This window comes from Sus scrofa, chromosome 7 (assembly GCF_054392235.1).
Source record: "Sus scrofa isolate SSC_HxYL_T2T_F1_AM1 chromosome 7, Sscrofa_HxYL_maternal_Yorkshire_Landrace_v2.0, whole genome shotgun sequence".
Taxonomy (NCBI): domain Eukaryota; kingdom Metazoa; phylum Chordata; class Mammalia; order Artiodactyla; family Suidae; genus Sus; species Sus scrofa.
The window spans coordinates 43,677,096-43,689,906 of record NC_139389.1 but is presented as its reverse complement, the minus strand read 5'-3'; the positions used below and the strand labels follow the sequence as shown (position 1 = coordinate 43,689,906).

Here is a 12,811-nt window from a genome sequence, read left to right as displayed (position 1 = left end):
AGGAACTCCAGAAAACACTTCTTAGGGGTTATTATAAATTTAAGCATACAGTAACTGTATGAGTCAATAATCCTACTACTAGGCATTAACCCTTGCGAATTGAAGACTTAGCCCTACCCTGGGCAAATGATTAAACAAACTGCAGCACATCTAACCTATGGACTATGACTCAGCAAGTCAAAGGAACAGACTATCGATGCATACAACAGAATGCTGAATCTCAATCACCGTAAGTAGTTTTTGTTGCAAGTAATAATGACAACGTGATGTAAGGGTACAGGAGGTGTGTTCAGGATGCTACAGGCACGCATAGCTAGGGAGCTGTATGTCATCTAAGAGGACCAGGAAAGGCTTTAAAGAGAATGTGATATTTTACCTGGGCTGGGAAAAGAGGAGGGAGAAAAAAAGCCATAGGCTGTGTAATTTAGGAAACATTCCTTTGGTGTTTGGGGGAATAAAACTCATGGAAGAGGAGGAAAAGCAGCTTCCTGAAACGCCAAAGACTGCCTTTGTTAAACTTTCAAACAAACCATTTTTCTTGTGAAACAAAAGAAGGTGAATCGACATGTAATTGGTCGTTTGTAAGTAGTGCATTCTTTTAAAATTAAAAACAAGTTTATTCCTAGATTCATTAAATGCTTTCCAGACATCCTGGATGAAACTCACTAACTTAACAATGGTGCTACTTTGCTTCTATACTTATCACTACACTGTTTCTGTTACCTTCCACTGACACAAATGTTAATGTGCTCTCTTTATCACCCTGGGAAATTTGTAACCATCTTTTTGTTCCTGAAGAAAGAGAGTTCAGAAATGCAAACAGTGATGCTGTGTTTGCTTCTCTTTCTCCTGTTCAGAGTCTACTCCATCTGTAGGTCATCTCAGTTCCCCTGGGTGAGAGAGGAGGGGAAAGTGATTTTCACCATGGAAATATGAACCTCAGATAAAAATTTAAATGGTAGGGGTTATATTTTACTGATTCTTTGCAATGAGTTATGCATACATGCATTCATTCATCAGGCATGGAGAAATCTCTGGTATGTACCTAAAGCCTTATTAGCTACTGGGAATACAGAGGCAGAAGCAGGAAACAGTTAAAGTTTTAAATAATCCCTGGCATGAAGGGAGGACAGATACATACAGGCGATGTTGGCAGAACAATAAGTACTACTACAAAGGGGTATATAAGAGTTAGCTGCACAGAAAGGGGTCACTAACTTTGCTGAGGGGAGATGGGGGAGATGGTGTGTAGGGAACAGGTGATGTCTTGAAAGATGGGTTGAGTATTCCTAAAGAATAGGAATTTCTTTTTTTTTCTTTTTTTCATGTTTTTATTAATTAATTTATTTTTTTCCCACTGTACAGCAAGGGGACCAAGTTATCCTTACATGTATACATTTTCTCCCCCCACCCTTTGTTGTGTTGCAATATGAGTATCTAGACATAGTTCTCAATGCTACCCAGCAGGATCTCCTTGTAAATCTATTCTAAGTTGTGTCTGATAAGCCCAAGTTCCCAATCCCTCCCACTCCCTCCCTCTCCCATCCCGGCAGCCACAAGTCTGTTTTCCAAGTCCATGATTTTCTTTTCTGTGTAGATGTTCATTTGTGCTGGATATTAGATTCCAGTTATAAGTGATATCATATGGTATTTGTCTTTGTCTTTGTGACTCATTTCACTCAGTATGAGATTCTCTAGTTCCATCCATGTTGCTGCAAATGGCATTATGTTATTCTTTTTTATGGCTGAGTAGTATTCCATTGTGTATATATACCACCTCTTCCAAATCCAATCATCTGTCGATGGACATTTGGGTTGTTTCCAGGTCCTGGCTATTGTGAATAGTGCTGCAATGAACATGTGGGTGCATGTGTCTCTTTTAAGTAGAGTTTTGTCCGGGATTGCGGGCTCATATGGAAGTTCTATGTATAGATTTCTAAGGTATCTCCAAACTGTTCTCCATAGTGGCTGTACCAGTTTACATTCCCACCAACAGTGCAGGAGGGTTCCCTTTTCTCCACACCCCCTCCAGCACTTGTTATTTGTGGACTTATTAATGATGGCCATTCTGACTGGTGTGACTCCAATTCTCATGGAGGAATTTCTAATAAAGTGGGAAGGGCATTGGAAACAGTAGGGACAGCAAAGGGATGGCGACTTGCAAAAGCATGTGTGTTTGGGATCTGCAAGAAACCAGTGGCTGGAGTTGAGGGGTAGGGGACATGATAAGGGCTGTGAAATTGATGTAGAGAGAGTTTGGGACCAGGTTATGAAGGCTCTTTGGACTCAATTCTATTTGTAATGGGAAGGATTGGTGGTTTTCAAACAGGAGTGACATGAACTGATTTGCATGGTATACAGATAATCTGGTTGCAGGTGTAGACCGTGAAATAAAGGAGGAACAAGATTAGAGGCAAGAAAAGCAGCTGGGAGATCTTTGCTAATTCAGGCAAAGAGACAAAGAGCCACAGTAAGGCAGTAAATAGCAAGCATGGAGTTGAGACAAAAGATATTTTGGAGGCAGAGTCCTCAGGACTTGGAAACTATCCAGATATGACTATCTCAGAGGGAGGAAGCAGCAAGGAGCAACACTGAGGTCAAGCCTGGGCAACTGGGTCCATCATGACGTTATTGCAGGATGTACAGACAAAAAGGTATCACTTGGGAAGGTGCAAAGTTCAAACAGGTCCTGTGGCCTGTGGGAGATGAAAGCCAATCTGGAGGGGTGGAGAAGCGAACCCATGAAGTAGAGATCTAAGCAGATTCAATGGCTAAATAGCCAGATTCAGGATCGGTGAGATGTCATTGGGCTTTGTGGCAATAATATCGCATTAGATAAAGGAAGTCTGCTAGGTGAGCCACTTTCTTTTATGTCTTAAGTTACGCTATTTGTAGGTAAGCATTTCTTAAATTCTGAAATATGCAGGAGAACATTTAACACCCAGAGGAGATAGGAACCGTGTGGGTAATTTACTTAGAAGAGAAGCATTCTGGAGCTGTTTTTAACTCAGCCCATCCCTTGCTTCATTGGGATGTTGGTGAAACATTCAGGTTGTTTATGAGGAGCCTGTGTATAAATACACAAATGGTCATATTTTCCATCCCTAAACCAGCCTTTCCTTTGTATCATGGCACTGTCATTTGGTTCATATGCTACACTCTGTAATCCGGGGAGAGCCTGGGCTGTAATTCCATATGGCTGGCCACCAGCTTCCAGTCATAGGCGACTTTGATGTCGCTGTTGAGGGGGGCGCCCCAGGAGAGCTGCAGGAAGAGGATCAGACAAAGCAGGAGGAAAAGGGCCTCTGCCTCTCAGCCAGACAGGGATAAAGCCCAGAGTTCCCAGGATAATGTCGAAAATCTGCATCCACCATCAGAGGGAAAGGGAAGTCATGCACGTTTACCAAACCCAGTGATTCCCACTGTGATCCTGTAAACCCAAGCAGCGGTAAAGTTTTATGAATTCCACTCTGCTGCGTATGCAAAGACGGTTACACTAATGAAATTATGCTTTAAATTAGCTGAACATATTCTCCAAAGAAAATGCTTTGCTGAAATTATATATTACAGATTTTGTGGTACCCTTGTTCTGCCATTTAACAGCATGTTGTTATTATTCAGCATTTAATGAGTGCCAGGATGATGCTCTGTGTATTCTCTCTCTTGACTCAGAAACAATGGAATGAGTGGCTTTTTTATTCTACCAAGTATAAGGAGATCCCTCTGATATGGACTCTTCGTAAGACTGATGAACAGCAGCTCAGCTGACAAGAGGATTTCTAAGGAAGGCATCCTCCCCAGAAAATATGTTCTTTCTTCCCCAGCTTTCCATTCTTTTCCAGGGAATCCTCAATCTGGGACACTCAGGAATCAAGAAGGAATCACAAAGTTCCCATTGTGGCTAAATGGGTTAAGAACCCGACATAGTGCCCATGAAGATGCAGATTCGATCCCTGGCCTTGCTCAGGGCTTAAAGATCTGGTGTTGTCACAAGCAGCGGCATAGGTCACAGATGCAGCTCTGATCCATTGTGGCTGTGGCATAGGTCTACAGCTGCCATTCTGATTTAACCCCTCGCCTGGGAACCTCCATATACTGCAGGTGTGGCCTTGAGAAAAAAAAAAAAAAAAGAAAGAAAGAAAGAAGGAATCATACATGGTGTTCTATCCATTTTCTCCAAACCTATTCTTAAGTTCTTATTATGGATAAGAGCAGCTTTCAAGAGAGTAGAGGGGTAGTTTACAGCAGTTGACTTTTATTCTGATAACAATGCTACTTACTAGTAAGCAGCAAAATTCTGGCTCTTTGTCTTGCTCCCTGGAGTGAATGCGCAGGAGAAGACCGACCCCAAGCAAGTGTTTTCTGTCCTCTTCTGGGGACGCCGCTACACCTGTTTGAACAGCTTGCTCATCTGACAATAAAAGGAGTGTTAGGGCAGTGGAAGGCTTTTGAACAGTCATAAATTCCCCAAAGCCAAGGAATAAAACAGAGGAAGGGGACGTTCACTGCAATTAGGCCATTTTATGTACATAGTCTATAATATCAAAATTACCAGCCTGTTAAATTCTAACAGATCTTTCTTCAGATTTAAAGAAAAGGAATAGTTGTAGCATCAACAGCTAAAGAGCTGGTTGAAAACAAGTACTGGATCACAGTTTCAATTTTTCTTAAAAAACAGATAAACAAAACCCAATGAGCTTGCTTAGAGACTAATTCACTTCAGGCACAGCTTAATTTCTTTCAGCTTTGAGGCTTATAAACCCCGGCTAATTTGCCTGGTGCAATTATATGTTATTTTGGCAGCTGCAGAGCTCAAGAGCCTTTTAAACCATTTGAAGGCAGCTTAATTCCCCCCTTTTAGCAAGTGGATAAGGTGCAAATAATAATAATACGGAATACCAAGTCGGTTGTGGGAAAATTTGGAGATTTAATCTCAAAACTTATTTAATACCCATTAGAGCCATCTGTTTGAGATTTCGGTAAACCTGTCAGGGTCACTGAGCCTGGGTGACTATACCAGAAACAGAGCATGTAAGCCGGGAGTTCACAGCCGCGCTTTATTTAGGCAGCCTTGTGCTTTAACTCTTCTGAACGTGAATATTTTTAGTTGGGAGCAACACAATCTCCAGTTCACAGGACCACGGCCTATTGTCACACATAGACTTGTCTGTTCGACAAGGTTTTACGCCACCAGTCTGGCCCCCAGAGATGTTTGAGTTTGTGATCCCTGGTATGTCTTCTCCACTTATATATGTCATAGTTTCCATTCCTTAGGAGGTCTTTACACTCAAAGGACTCCAGTCCCGAGGTCAGAACCCTTTGGGCACCTCGCACTCTCTACTCACCAGGCAGTGACGTTTTTACACGCAGGTCCACTCATAGTCTTCCCAGCTCCGTGACGCAGCTGTTGTTATCATCCACCCTCACTTATTGGATGAGACCGCTGAGACTTAAAAACCTAATATGCCCAATGCCACGCCCTTAGGTACGATACAAGCAGGATTTGAACCCATACTTCTTCCCCATCACTGTATTGATCATGCTCAAGACGAGTGTAAATTTCCTATTTGCTCACCCCATAGCTATCCCTCCTTACAACACTCCTCCAGTCAAAGGTCACCAGCATCTATCTCTAAGCAACCTAGACACCATGATTTGATGATTAAAATGGTCTTTTTTAGGAGTTGCTGTCGTGATGCAAGGGAAATGAATCCGACTAGGAACCATGATGTTGCGGGTTTGGTCCCTGGCACTTGCTCAGTGGGTTAAGGATCCAGCATTGTCTGAGCCGTGGTGTAGGTCGCAGATGTGGCTCGGATCTTGCGTTGCTGTAGCTGTGGTGTAGGCCGGCAGCTGTAGCTCTGATTCAACCCCTAGTCTGGGGACCTCCATTTGCTGCAGGTGCGGCCCTAAATAAAGGGGAAAAAATGGTCTTTTTTGAACATCCTTGGCTCCCTTGCCTCTTCCACTCACCCTCTTGGTAGGTTGTCAATTATTCACCAGGGAAAACATACATTATCTTCCCTCGTTACTGCACCTTCAACCTGTCAATTTCTCTTCCCTTATTGGCTTCACTCCCTTAGATATGAACAAAAGATCCTTCCTTACCCTGAGTTCCCTGAGCTCTCATCCTGTGTTTGGCTTCTTTGAAACCCTTCACCAGCAAACTCCTGAAAAGATAACCTCTTGGCTGGTTGCCTCCACTTCCTAGTCTCCCATTTACTCCTTGATCCCATCACTCCACTGAAGCCACTGTCTAGGTTACCAATGACCTCCTAGTTGCTAAACTGCATGGACTTTTTCAGTGCATTTTTTTTTCTATACCTGTGGCATGTGTTAGTTCCCTGGCCAGGGATAGGACCTGTGCCACAGCAGTAACAGCACCAGATCCTTAACCCCCTGAGCCACCAGGGAACTCCTCAGTGCCTCCTCTTTAATATCCAACACTGTTGGACACTTCCTTTTTCTTAAGTGTTCTCTTCCCTTGGCTTCCAAGCTACAACAGTCCCCTTTCTCCCTCACTCCAGCTGCTCCTCCAGTCTCCTCTGAAGCCTTGCTTACACCTCTGACCATCAGCATCATGACTGCAGCCTCCATCCTTGTAAAGGACTTAATTACTATTTTCTGCAAAAAACCCTATGATGACTCCCCAGTCTGTATTATCAGCCACAGCTTTCTCCTAAACTTTACCCAACTAAGGATTGAAGTCTCAATGGGTGCTTGAAATTTGGCATGTGGAATATTTACCAAATCAAGTTAATTAACACATCCATCACCTCACATGGTTACTTTAAAAAAAAATTGTGGGGTGACCACTTAAGATCTGTTCTCTTAACAAATTCCAAGTGTGCAATAAAGTGTTATTAACTATGGTCACCATGCTGTAATTAGGTCCTGAGAACTTCCTCATCTTATACCTGAGACTTTCCCCAGCATCTCCCCATTTCCCCAATCCCCTAGTCCCTGGTAACTACCATTCTACTCTGGGCTTCTATAAGTTTGACTTTTTAAAAAATTCCACATTAAAGTGATACTCTACAGTATTTTTCCCACCCTATCTGGCTTATTTCACTTACCTTCATCTATGTCATCACAAATTGCTATTTCCTTCTTTTTACGGCTGAATAATATTCCATAGTGTATACGCATACACTTGACATCTTATCCATTCATTTGTAGATAGACACAGGCTGTCCCACTTCTGCGTATACACCTGAAGGAAATGAGACCAGTCTATTGAAGAGGTACCTGCCATCTCATGTTCACTGCAGCATGACTCGAAAAGGTCACCACACAGAAACATCCCAACTGCCCATTCTTGAGTCACTTCTTTCTTACCACCCAGCACCAGCCCTTAAAATCTATTTCATAAATAGCTGGTTCTCCCCTCTTCTCTCTCCCTGCTATTGCCACACCTGTTCATTCCCCATTCTCTGTTTTTTTTTTTTTTTTTTTTTTGCTTTTCGTATAACAGTATAATTTACATACAATTTACCTTTGAAGTGTATTGACAGTTCCATGAATCTTGACAAATGTACATAGTCCTGTAACTACAACTAAAATCAAGATATGAAATCATTCCATCATCTCCACCCCCCCAAACTCTCTCATGCTTATTTGTAGTCAACCTCTTTCCCTACCCCCAGCCCTTGGCAACCACTGATCTGGCCAGTGGTTCTAGCCCTACAGTTTCGCTTTTTTTCCCAAATGTCATAAAAATGGAATTTTAAAGTGTGTGACTTTGAGTCTGGCATCTTCTACTCCGCATAATACATTTGATATTCAACTGTGCTGTTACCAGCGTCAGCAGTCCACTCCTTTTTATTGTGTGGATGGACCAGTCTGTTTATCCCTTCACCAGTTGAAGAACATTTGCTTTGTCTGCAGCTTTGGGAAACTGTGAATAAAACCACAATAATCATTCCTGTTTACCTTTCTATGTGAACATTCGTTTTCAATTCATTTAGGTAAATACCTAGGAGTAGGACTGTGGGTTCACATGGTCAGTATGTATACAGTTTTACATATAAGAGAGTAGAAAACAGTTTTGCAAAATGACAGGCCCCATCTTGCATTCTCTCCTGCCATGCTTGAGAGTTCCAGATGCTCTGAATCCGTGCCAGCTCTTGGGAATGCCTATTTATTTTCTTATTTTTAGCCATTCTGAGAGGTGTGTAATAGTATCTGATTATGGTTTTAATTCTCATTTCATTAATGAAGAATTATGTGGAATGTCTTTTCATGTACTCACCTTCCTAGTGGAAAGTGTCCTTTGAAATCTTTGACACCCCTCTTAAAAAAATAAATTGGGTAGTTCGTTTTCTTATTTATGATTAATGTTTAAGAGTTTTTAAGTATGCTGGACTCAAGTCCTTCATCAGGTATGTGTTTTGCAAAAATATTCATTCTCTAAGAGTTTCTTTTTAGAGAAACTCTAAGAGTTCATTCTAAGAATTTCATTCTCTAAGAGTTTCTTTTTAAAACCTTTTCATTTTGAGATAATTGTAGATTCACATGCAATTCTAAGAAATAACTTAGAGCCATCTTGCATCCTCTTCCCCCAGTTTCTCCCACTGGTAATATCTTGCATAACTATAGTATAATATCACAACCAGGGAACGAACATTGATGCCATCCATCCATCTTATTCAATCTCATTAAGTCTTCACTAGTTTTATATGTGTAGTGTATATGTGTGTATGTGTGTTTTCTTCTATGTGGTTTTATCACATGCATAGATTTCTGTGACCACTATCACAGTCAAGATATAGGACAGTCCATCACCAGGATCCTTTTATAGCCATAGCCACCTCACCCCCTCTCTGCCTCCCTAACCCCTGGCAACCACTAATCTGCTCTCCATCTCTATAATTTTGTCATTTCAAGAATGTTACATAAATGGAATCATACAGTATTTCGCTTCTGAGTCTGTCTTCTTTCATTCAGCCTAATTCCCTGGAAATTTGTCCAAGTTGTTTTATGTATCAGTAGTTTCCTCATTTTTATTGCCAAATAGTATTCCAGTTTGACCATTCAGTGGTTGAAGGACATCTGGGTTGTTTCCAGTTTTGAGCTATTATGAATAAAGCTGCTACGAACCCTCATGTATAGGTTTTTGGATTTTTTATTTTAGTTTTGTTTTTGCTATTTAGGGCCACACCTGCAGCATGTGAAAGTTCCCAGGCTAGGGGTCCAATCGGAGCTACAGCTTCAAGCCTATGCCACAGCCACAGCAATGTGGGATCTGAGCCTCGTCTACAACCTACACCAGAGCTCACAGCAACACTGGATCCATAACCTACTGAGTGAGCCCAGGGATGGAATCCATGTCCTTGTGGATATTAGCTGGGTTTGTTACTTTTGTTACTGCTGAGCCACAATAGGAAATCCAGGTTTTTGTGTGAGCACAGGTTTTTGTTTCTCTGGGATAAATGCCTATGAGCATAACTGCTGGATCTTATAGTAGTTGCATCTTCATAGTTTTCTAAGAAGCTATCCAACTGCTTTCTAGAGAAGCTGTATGATTCTCCATGACATATTTTACATTAGACATTCCTACCAGTGATGAATGAGTGATTCAGTTTCTCTTTACCTTTGTCAGCATCTGGTTTGTCGCTATTTTTAATTTTAGCCATTCTGATAGGTGTGTAGTGATATCTCACTGCCATTTTTAACATGCATGGTCCAGGTGATAGGACATCTTTTCTTGTGCTAACCCTGTCTATTGAAGAGCCTATCTTTTCTTTTTATTATTTACTTATTTACTGACTTATTTTCCAGCTTTACTGAGATATAACTGACATATCAGCTTAAGGTATACAATATGCTAATTTGACACATGCATATATTGTGAAGCGATTATTACACTAAGGCTAGTTAACAGCTCTATCACGTCACAGAATTACCTTTTTTTCCTCATAAGAACATATACAATTCACTCTCTGAGCAAATACATAACACAGTGTTGTTAACTAGAGTTACCATGATGTATGTTAGGTCCCAGAACTTATAACTGGAAGTTTTTACCCTTTGGCTAATATCTCCCCATTTCCCTCAACCCGCAGTCCCTGGAAATCACCATCCTACTCTCTGTTTCTGTGAATTTGACTTTTTTAGATTCCACAGCATAAGTGAGATCACATAGCATTTGTCTTTTCTAACATATTTCACTAAGCATAATGCCCTCCAGTCCATCCATGTTTCATCCATGTTGTTGCAAATGGCAGGATTTCCTTCCTTTTTGGCAGAATAATATATCAATATATATGAATATTATAAAAATAAATAAAACATAGAATATATAAAATAATATTCCATTGTATATAGCACATTTTCTTTATCCACTTACCCATTAGTGGACACTGAGGTTGGTTCCATAGCTTGGGTAACACTGCAGTGTATATGGGAGCACAAATATCTCTCAGATTTCAATTCTTTTGGATCAATACTCAGGAGTGGAATTGCTGGATCACATGGCAGTTCTATTTTTAAAGGAACCTCCACACCGTCTTCCAGAGTAACGTACCAATTTACATTCCCACCAACAGGGCACAAAAGAGCCCATCATTTCACGACACATCCACTGCATGGGAAATAGTCTCCCTTCCTCCAGTTTGGTCTCTTCCAGAACAGAACTAGATGAGATGCCCTTCCACAGAATTCTATGCTTACCCTGACATAACCTGTAATTTTCTAGTACAAATCTCTCCTTCATCAGACACTAATCTCCAAGTGGGCATAGGAAGTTGTATCAGCTCAGAATCTCCACCCAGTATATTACTGTCACAGATGGAGTGCCATTTCTTCAATGAATGAATAATAAAAACCAGAATAACTTCAGTGCTAAAAAGAGGTGTTGGCAGAGAGAAGGAATGGATTAAAGAACAGGCAAGGCATGGCGGTTATCACCCCGTTAACCACTCTCTAGGCACATTCTGGCACTAAGCCAGGTGTCCAGACCTGATCATGCGCAGGCTCAGCTCTCTCCGCTCGGCCCCGCCCCGCCCCACCCCGCCCCGCCCCCTCGATCCCTCCCTTTGGGCCTTCCCACCCCTTCAGCAACCAATTAGGAAGAGGAGGCGGTCCTGGTTGGCGCGGTGCTCCTTGGGTAGTGTCCCTAGTTACTGTTGCTAAGGCTCGCCTGAGGTGACCGGAGTCATAAGTTTTCAGAGACAGGGCTTGAGAGAGGTCAAGGGTCAGTGCAAGAGCCGGGGAGGACATGGTGAAGCAGACGATCCAAATTTTCGCCAGGGTGAAGCCCACTGTCCGGAAGCAGCCACAAGGGGTACGGGTCGAAGTAGCACCGGCGCCCAGGCGCGGCACTGCCTTGCAGGCAGGGGGGAGGGGCGGCACGCGAGGGGCCTGGGCCGGGGTGAGGGGTTCGGAGCCCTGCGCGGTAAGCGGCCTGGAATCTAGCACACTTGACCCCAAAGCCTCGGCTGTCAGGGGTGCCGAGAGACAGACCCCCCCCCCCCAGTCCACCCCCCGCCCCCCCAGCACAACCTTGTGGGCGCAGACCCACATCCCTGCTCAGAGCCTGCATAGACTCCCCAGGACGCGGGTTCACGCAGGGGCAAACACATGCGTGTAAGCTGACATAGACTGCGCCTCCACTCTGTACCATTATTGCATCTTTCTGGGAAACAGTCCTGCAGCTGTGCACACTCAAACTTATGTTGCAAAACGTGCAAGCAAGAAGTGCGTGTCTATACACGTCTGAGATGATGCAGATAATGGCTACAAATATAAATTCACAAAGTATACTCAGTGGCTTTGCACCCATTGGGCCCTTAGAATTTGTTGACTAACTCTATCATCATTTTGAGCAGAAACGTGAACATTGGCATACACTCACTGCAGATATCGATAGATATTTATGCATCCAGACACAAAGAAAACACATATACTCTTTATTCACAAAACATTATCTGAGGATTTACTTGGTGCTTCCTCTCTGGCGCAAACTCAGAAGGGTACAAAGAAGGTTAAGATATGACCCTTATTCTGAGCAGAGACACTTTGCTTCTCAAGTGTTTCAAAACATTGTTTTCTTTTCTGCCAAAGGAGTATGATCATTCTTACCACTTAAATACTTTGTCTACATTTATCCCTGATTCTCATGTGAACCCTGCAAGGTTGATATCATTTTTCCTCATTTTATAAATGGAGAAACAGTCTCAGGTTAAATAACTTGGCCAAGCCACCTACCTAGTGTGTGACAGAAGTCTGATTTTAATTAAGGAATTTTTATTTTTATTTATTTTTTATTCCAAAATTCTTGGATCCTCAAGAAATTTTTACTTCACAAAATGAGGATATAGGCAAGGGCAGTCTGAGTCATATTCCTGAGTCTCTGGAAAGGAAATATTACTAATAATATTTTACTTCTATCCTATATCTGCACAGTGCGTATGTATATATGTAACGACATAGCACCTCAAACCTTAGCATTTGTCTCATGTAATTTATGTATTTAAAACAAGGAGAATATAGTGTCTTGTGAGCCTCGCTATCTTCCATATTTGCACTCGTGAAATGCATTTAGGAAAGGATGCATGAAAATCTTTTCCAAAGAAATACTGGCTTGTAAAAAATTTTTTTTTTTGAGGGACTAAAGAGTATAGTAAAGGAACTATAGGTATCATCCCATTTTTCTTCATCTTACATTCACTTACAAGAAGGTTTTTAAAAGTGTATCACATATTAAAAATACCCCCCTCCATTCTTAGCTAAAAATACTGAACTTGTCTACATGGTCTCAGCAGTCAAAAACAGGTGTTTGATGTGGTGATGTGACAGGATGGGGAGGGGG

At 42.0% G+C, this 12,811-nt stretch overlaps 2 protein-coding genes and 1 long non-coding RNA gene across 9 annotated transcripts in view; 2 read left to right on the top strand and 1 right to left on the bottom strand.

Moving 5' to 3' along the window:
- The window catches only part of MOCS1 (molybdenum cofactor synthesis 1), a 918,787-nt gene that overhangs the window by 214,906 nt on the left and 691,070 nt on the right, over positions 1–12,811 (top strand). The gene's annotated exons all lie outside the window — the stretch shown is intronic.
- On the bottom strand, positions 1,581–11,002 carry LOC146401537 (uncharacterized). Of its 2 annotated transcripts, none has more exons than XR_014810098.1 (4): positions 10,349–11,002; positions 7,077–7,213; positions 4,281–4,411; positions 1,581–3,361 (listed from the first exon to the last, which is right to left on the bottom strand). It is a non-coding gene; the product is annotated as an uncharacterized LOC146401537 (long non-coding RNA). The 2 variants fall into 2 exon arrangements; XR_014810097.1 differs by having other exon boundaries at positions 1,581–3,430; positions 10,349–10,984.
- KIF6 (kinesin family member 6) overlaps positions 11,123–12,811 on the top strand; it is a 357,515-nt gene continuing 355,826 nt past the window's right edge. For all 6 annotated transcript variants that reach the window (XM_084968006.1, XM_084968009.1, XM_003128378.7 and 3 more), the window contains exon 1: positions 11,123–11,284. In XM_084968006.1, the coding sequence (XP_084824132.1) occupies positions 11,219–11,284 (66 nt within the window). In that variant the 5' untranslated portion in view covers positions 11,123–11,218. The remainder of the gene's footprint in view (positions 11,285–12,811) is intronic.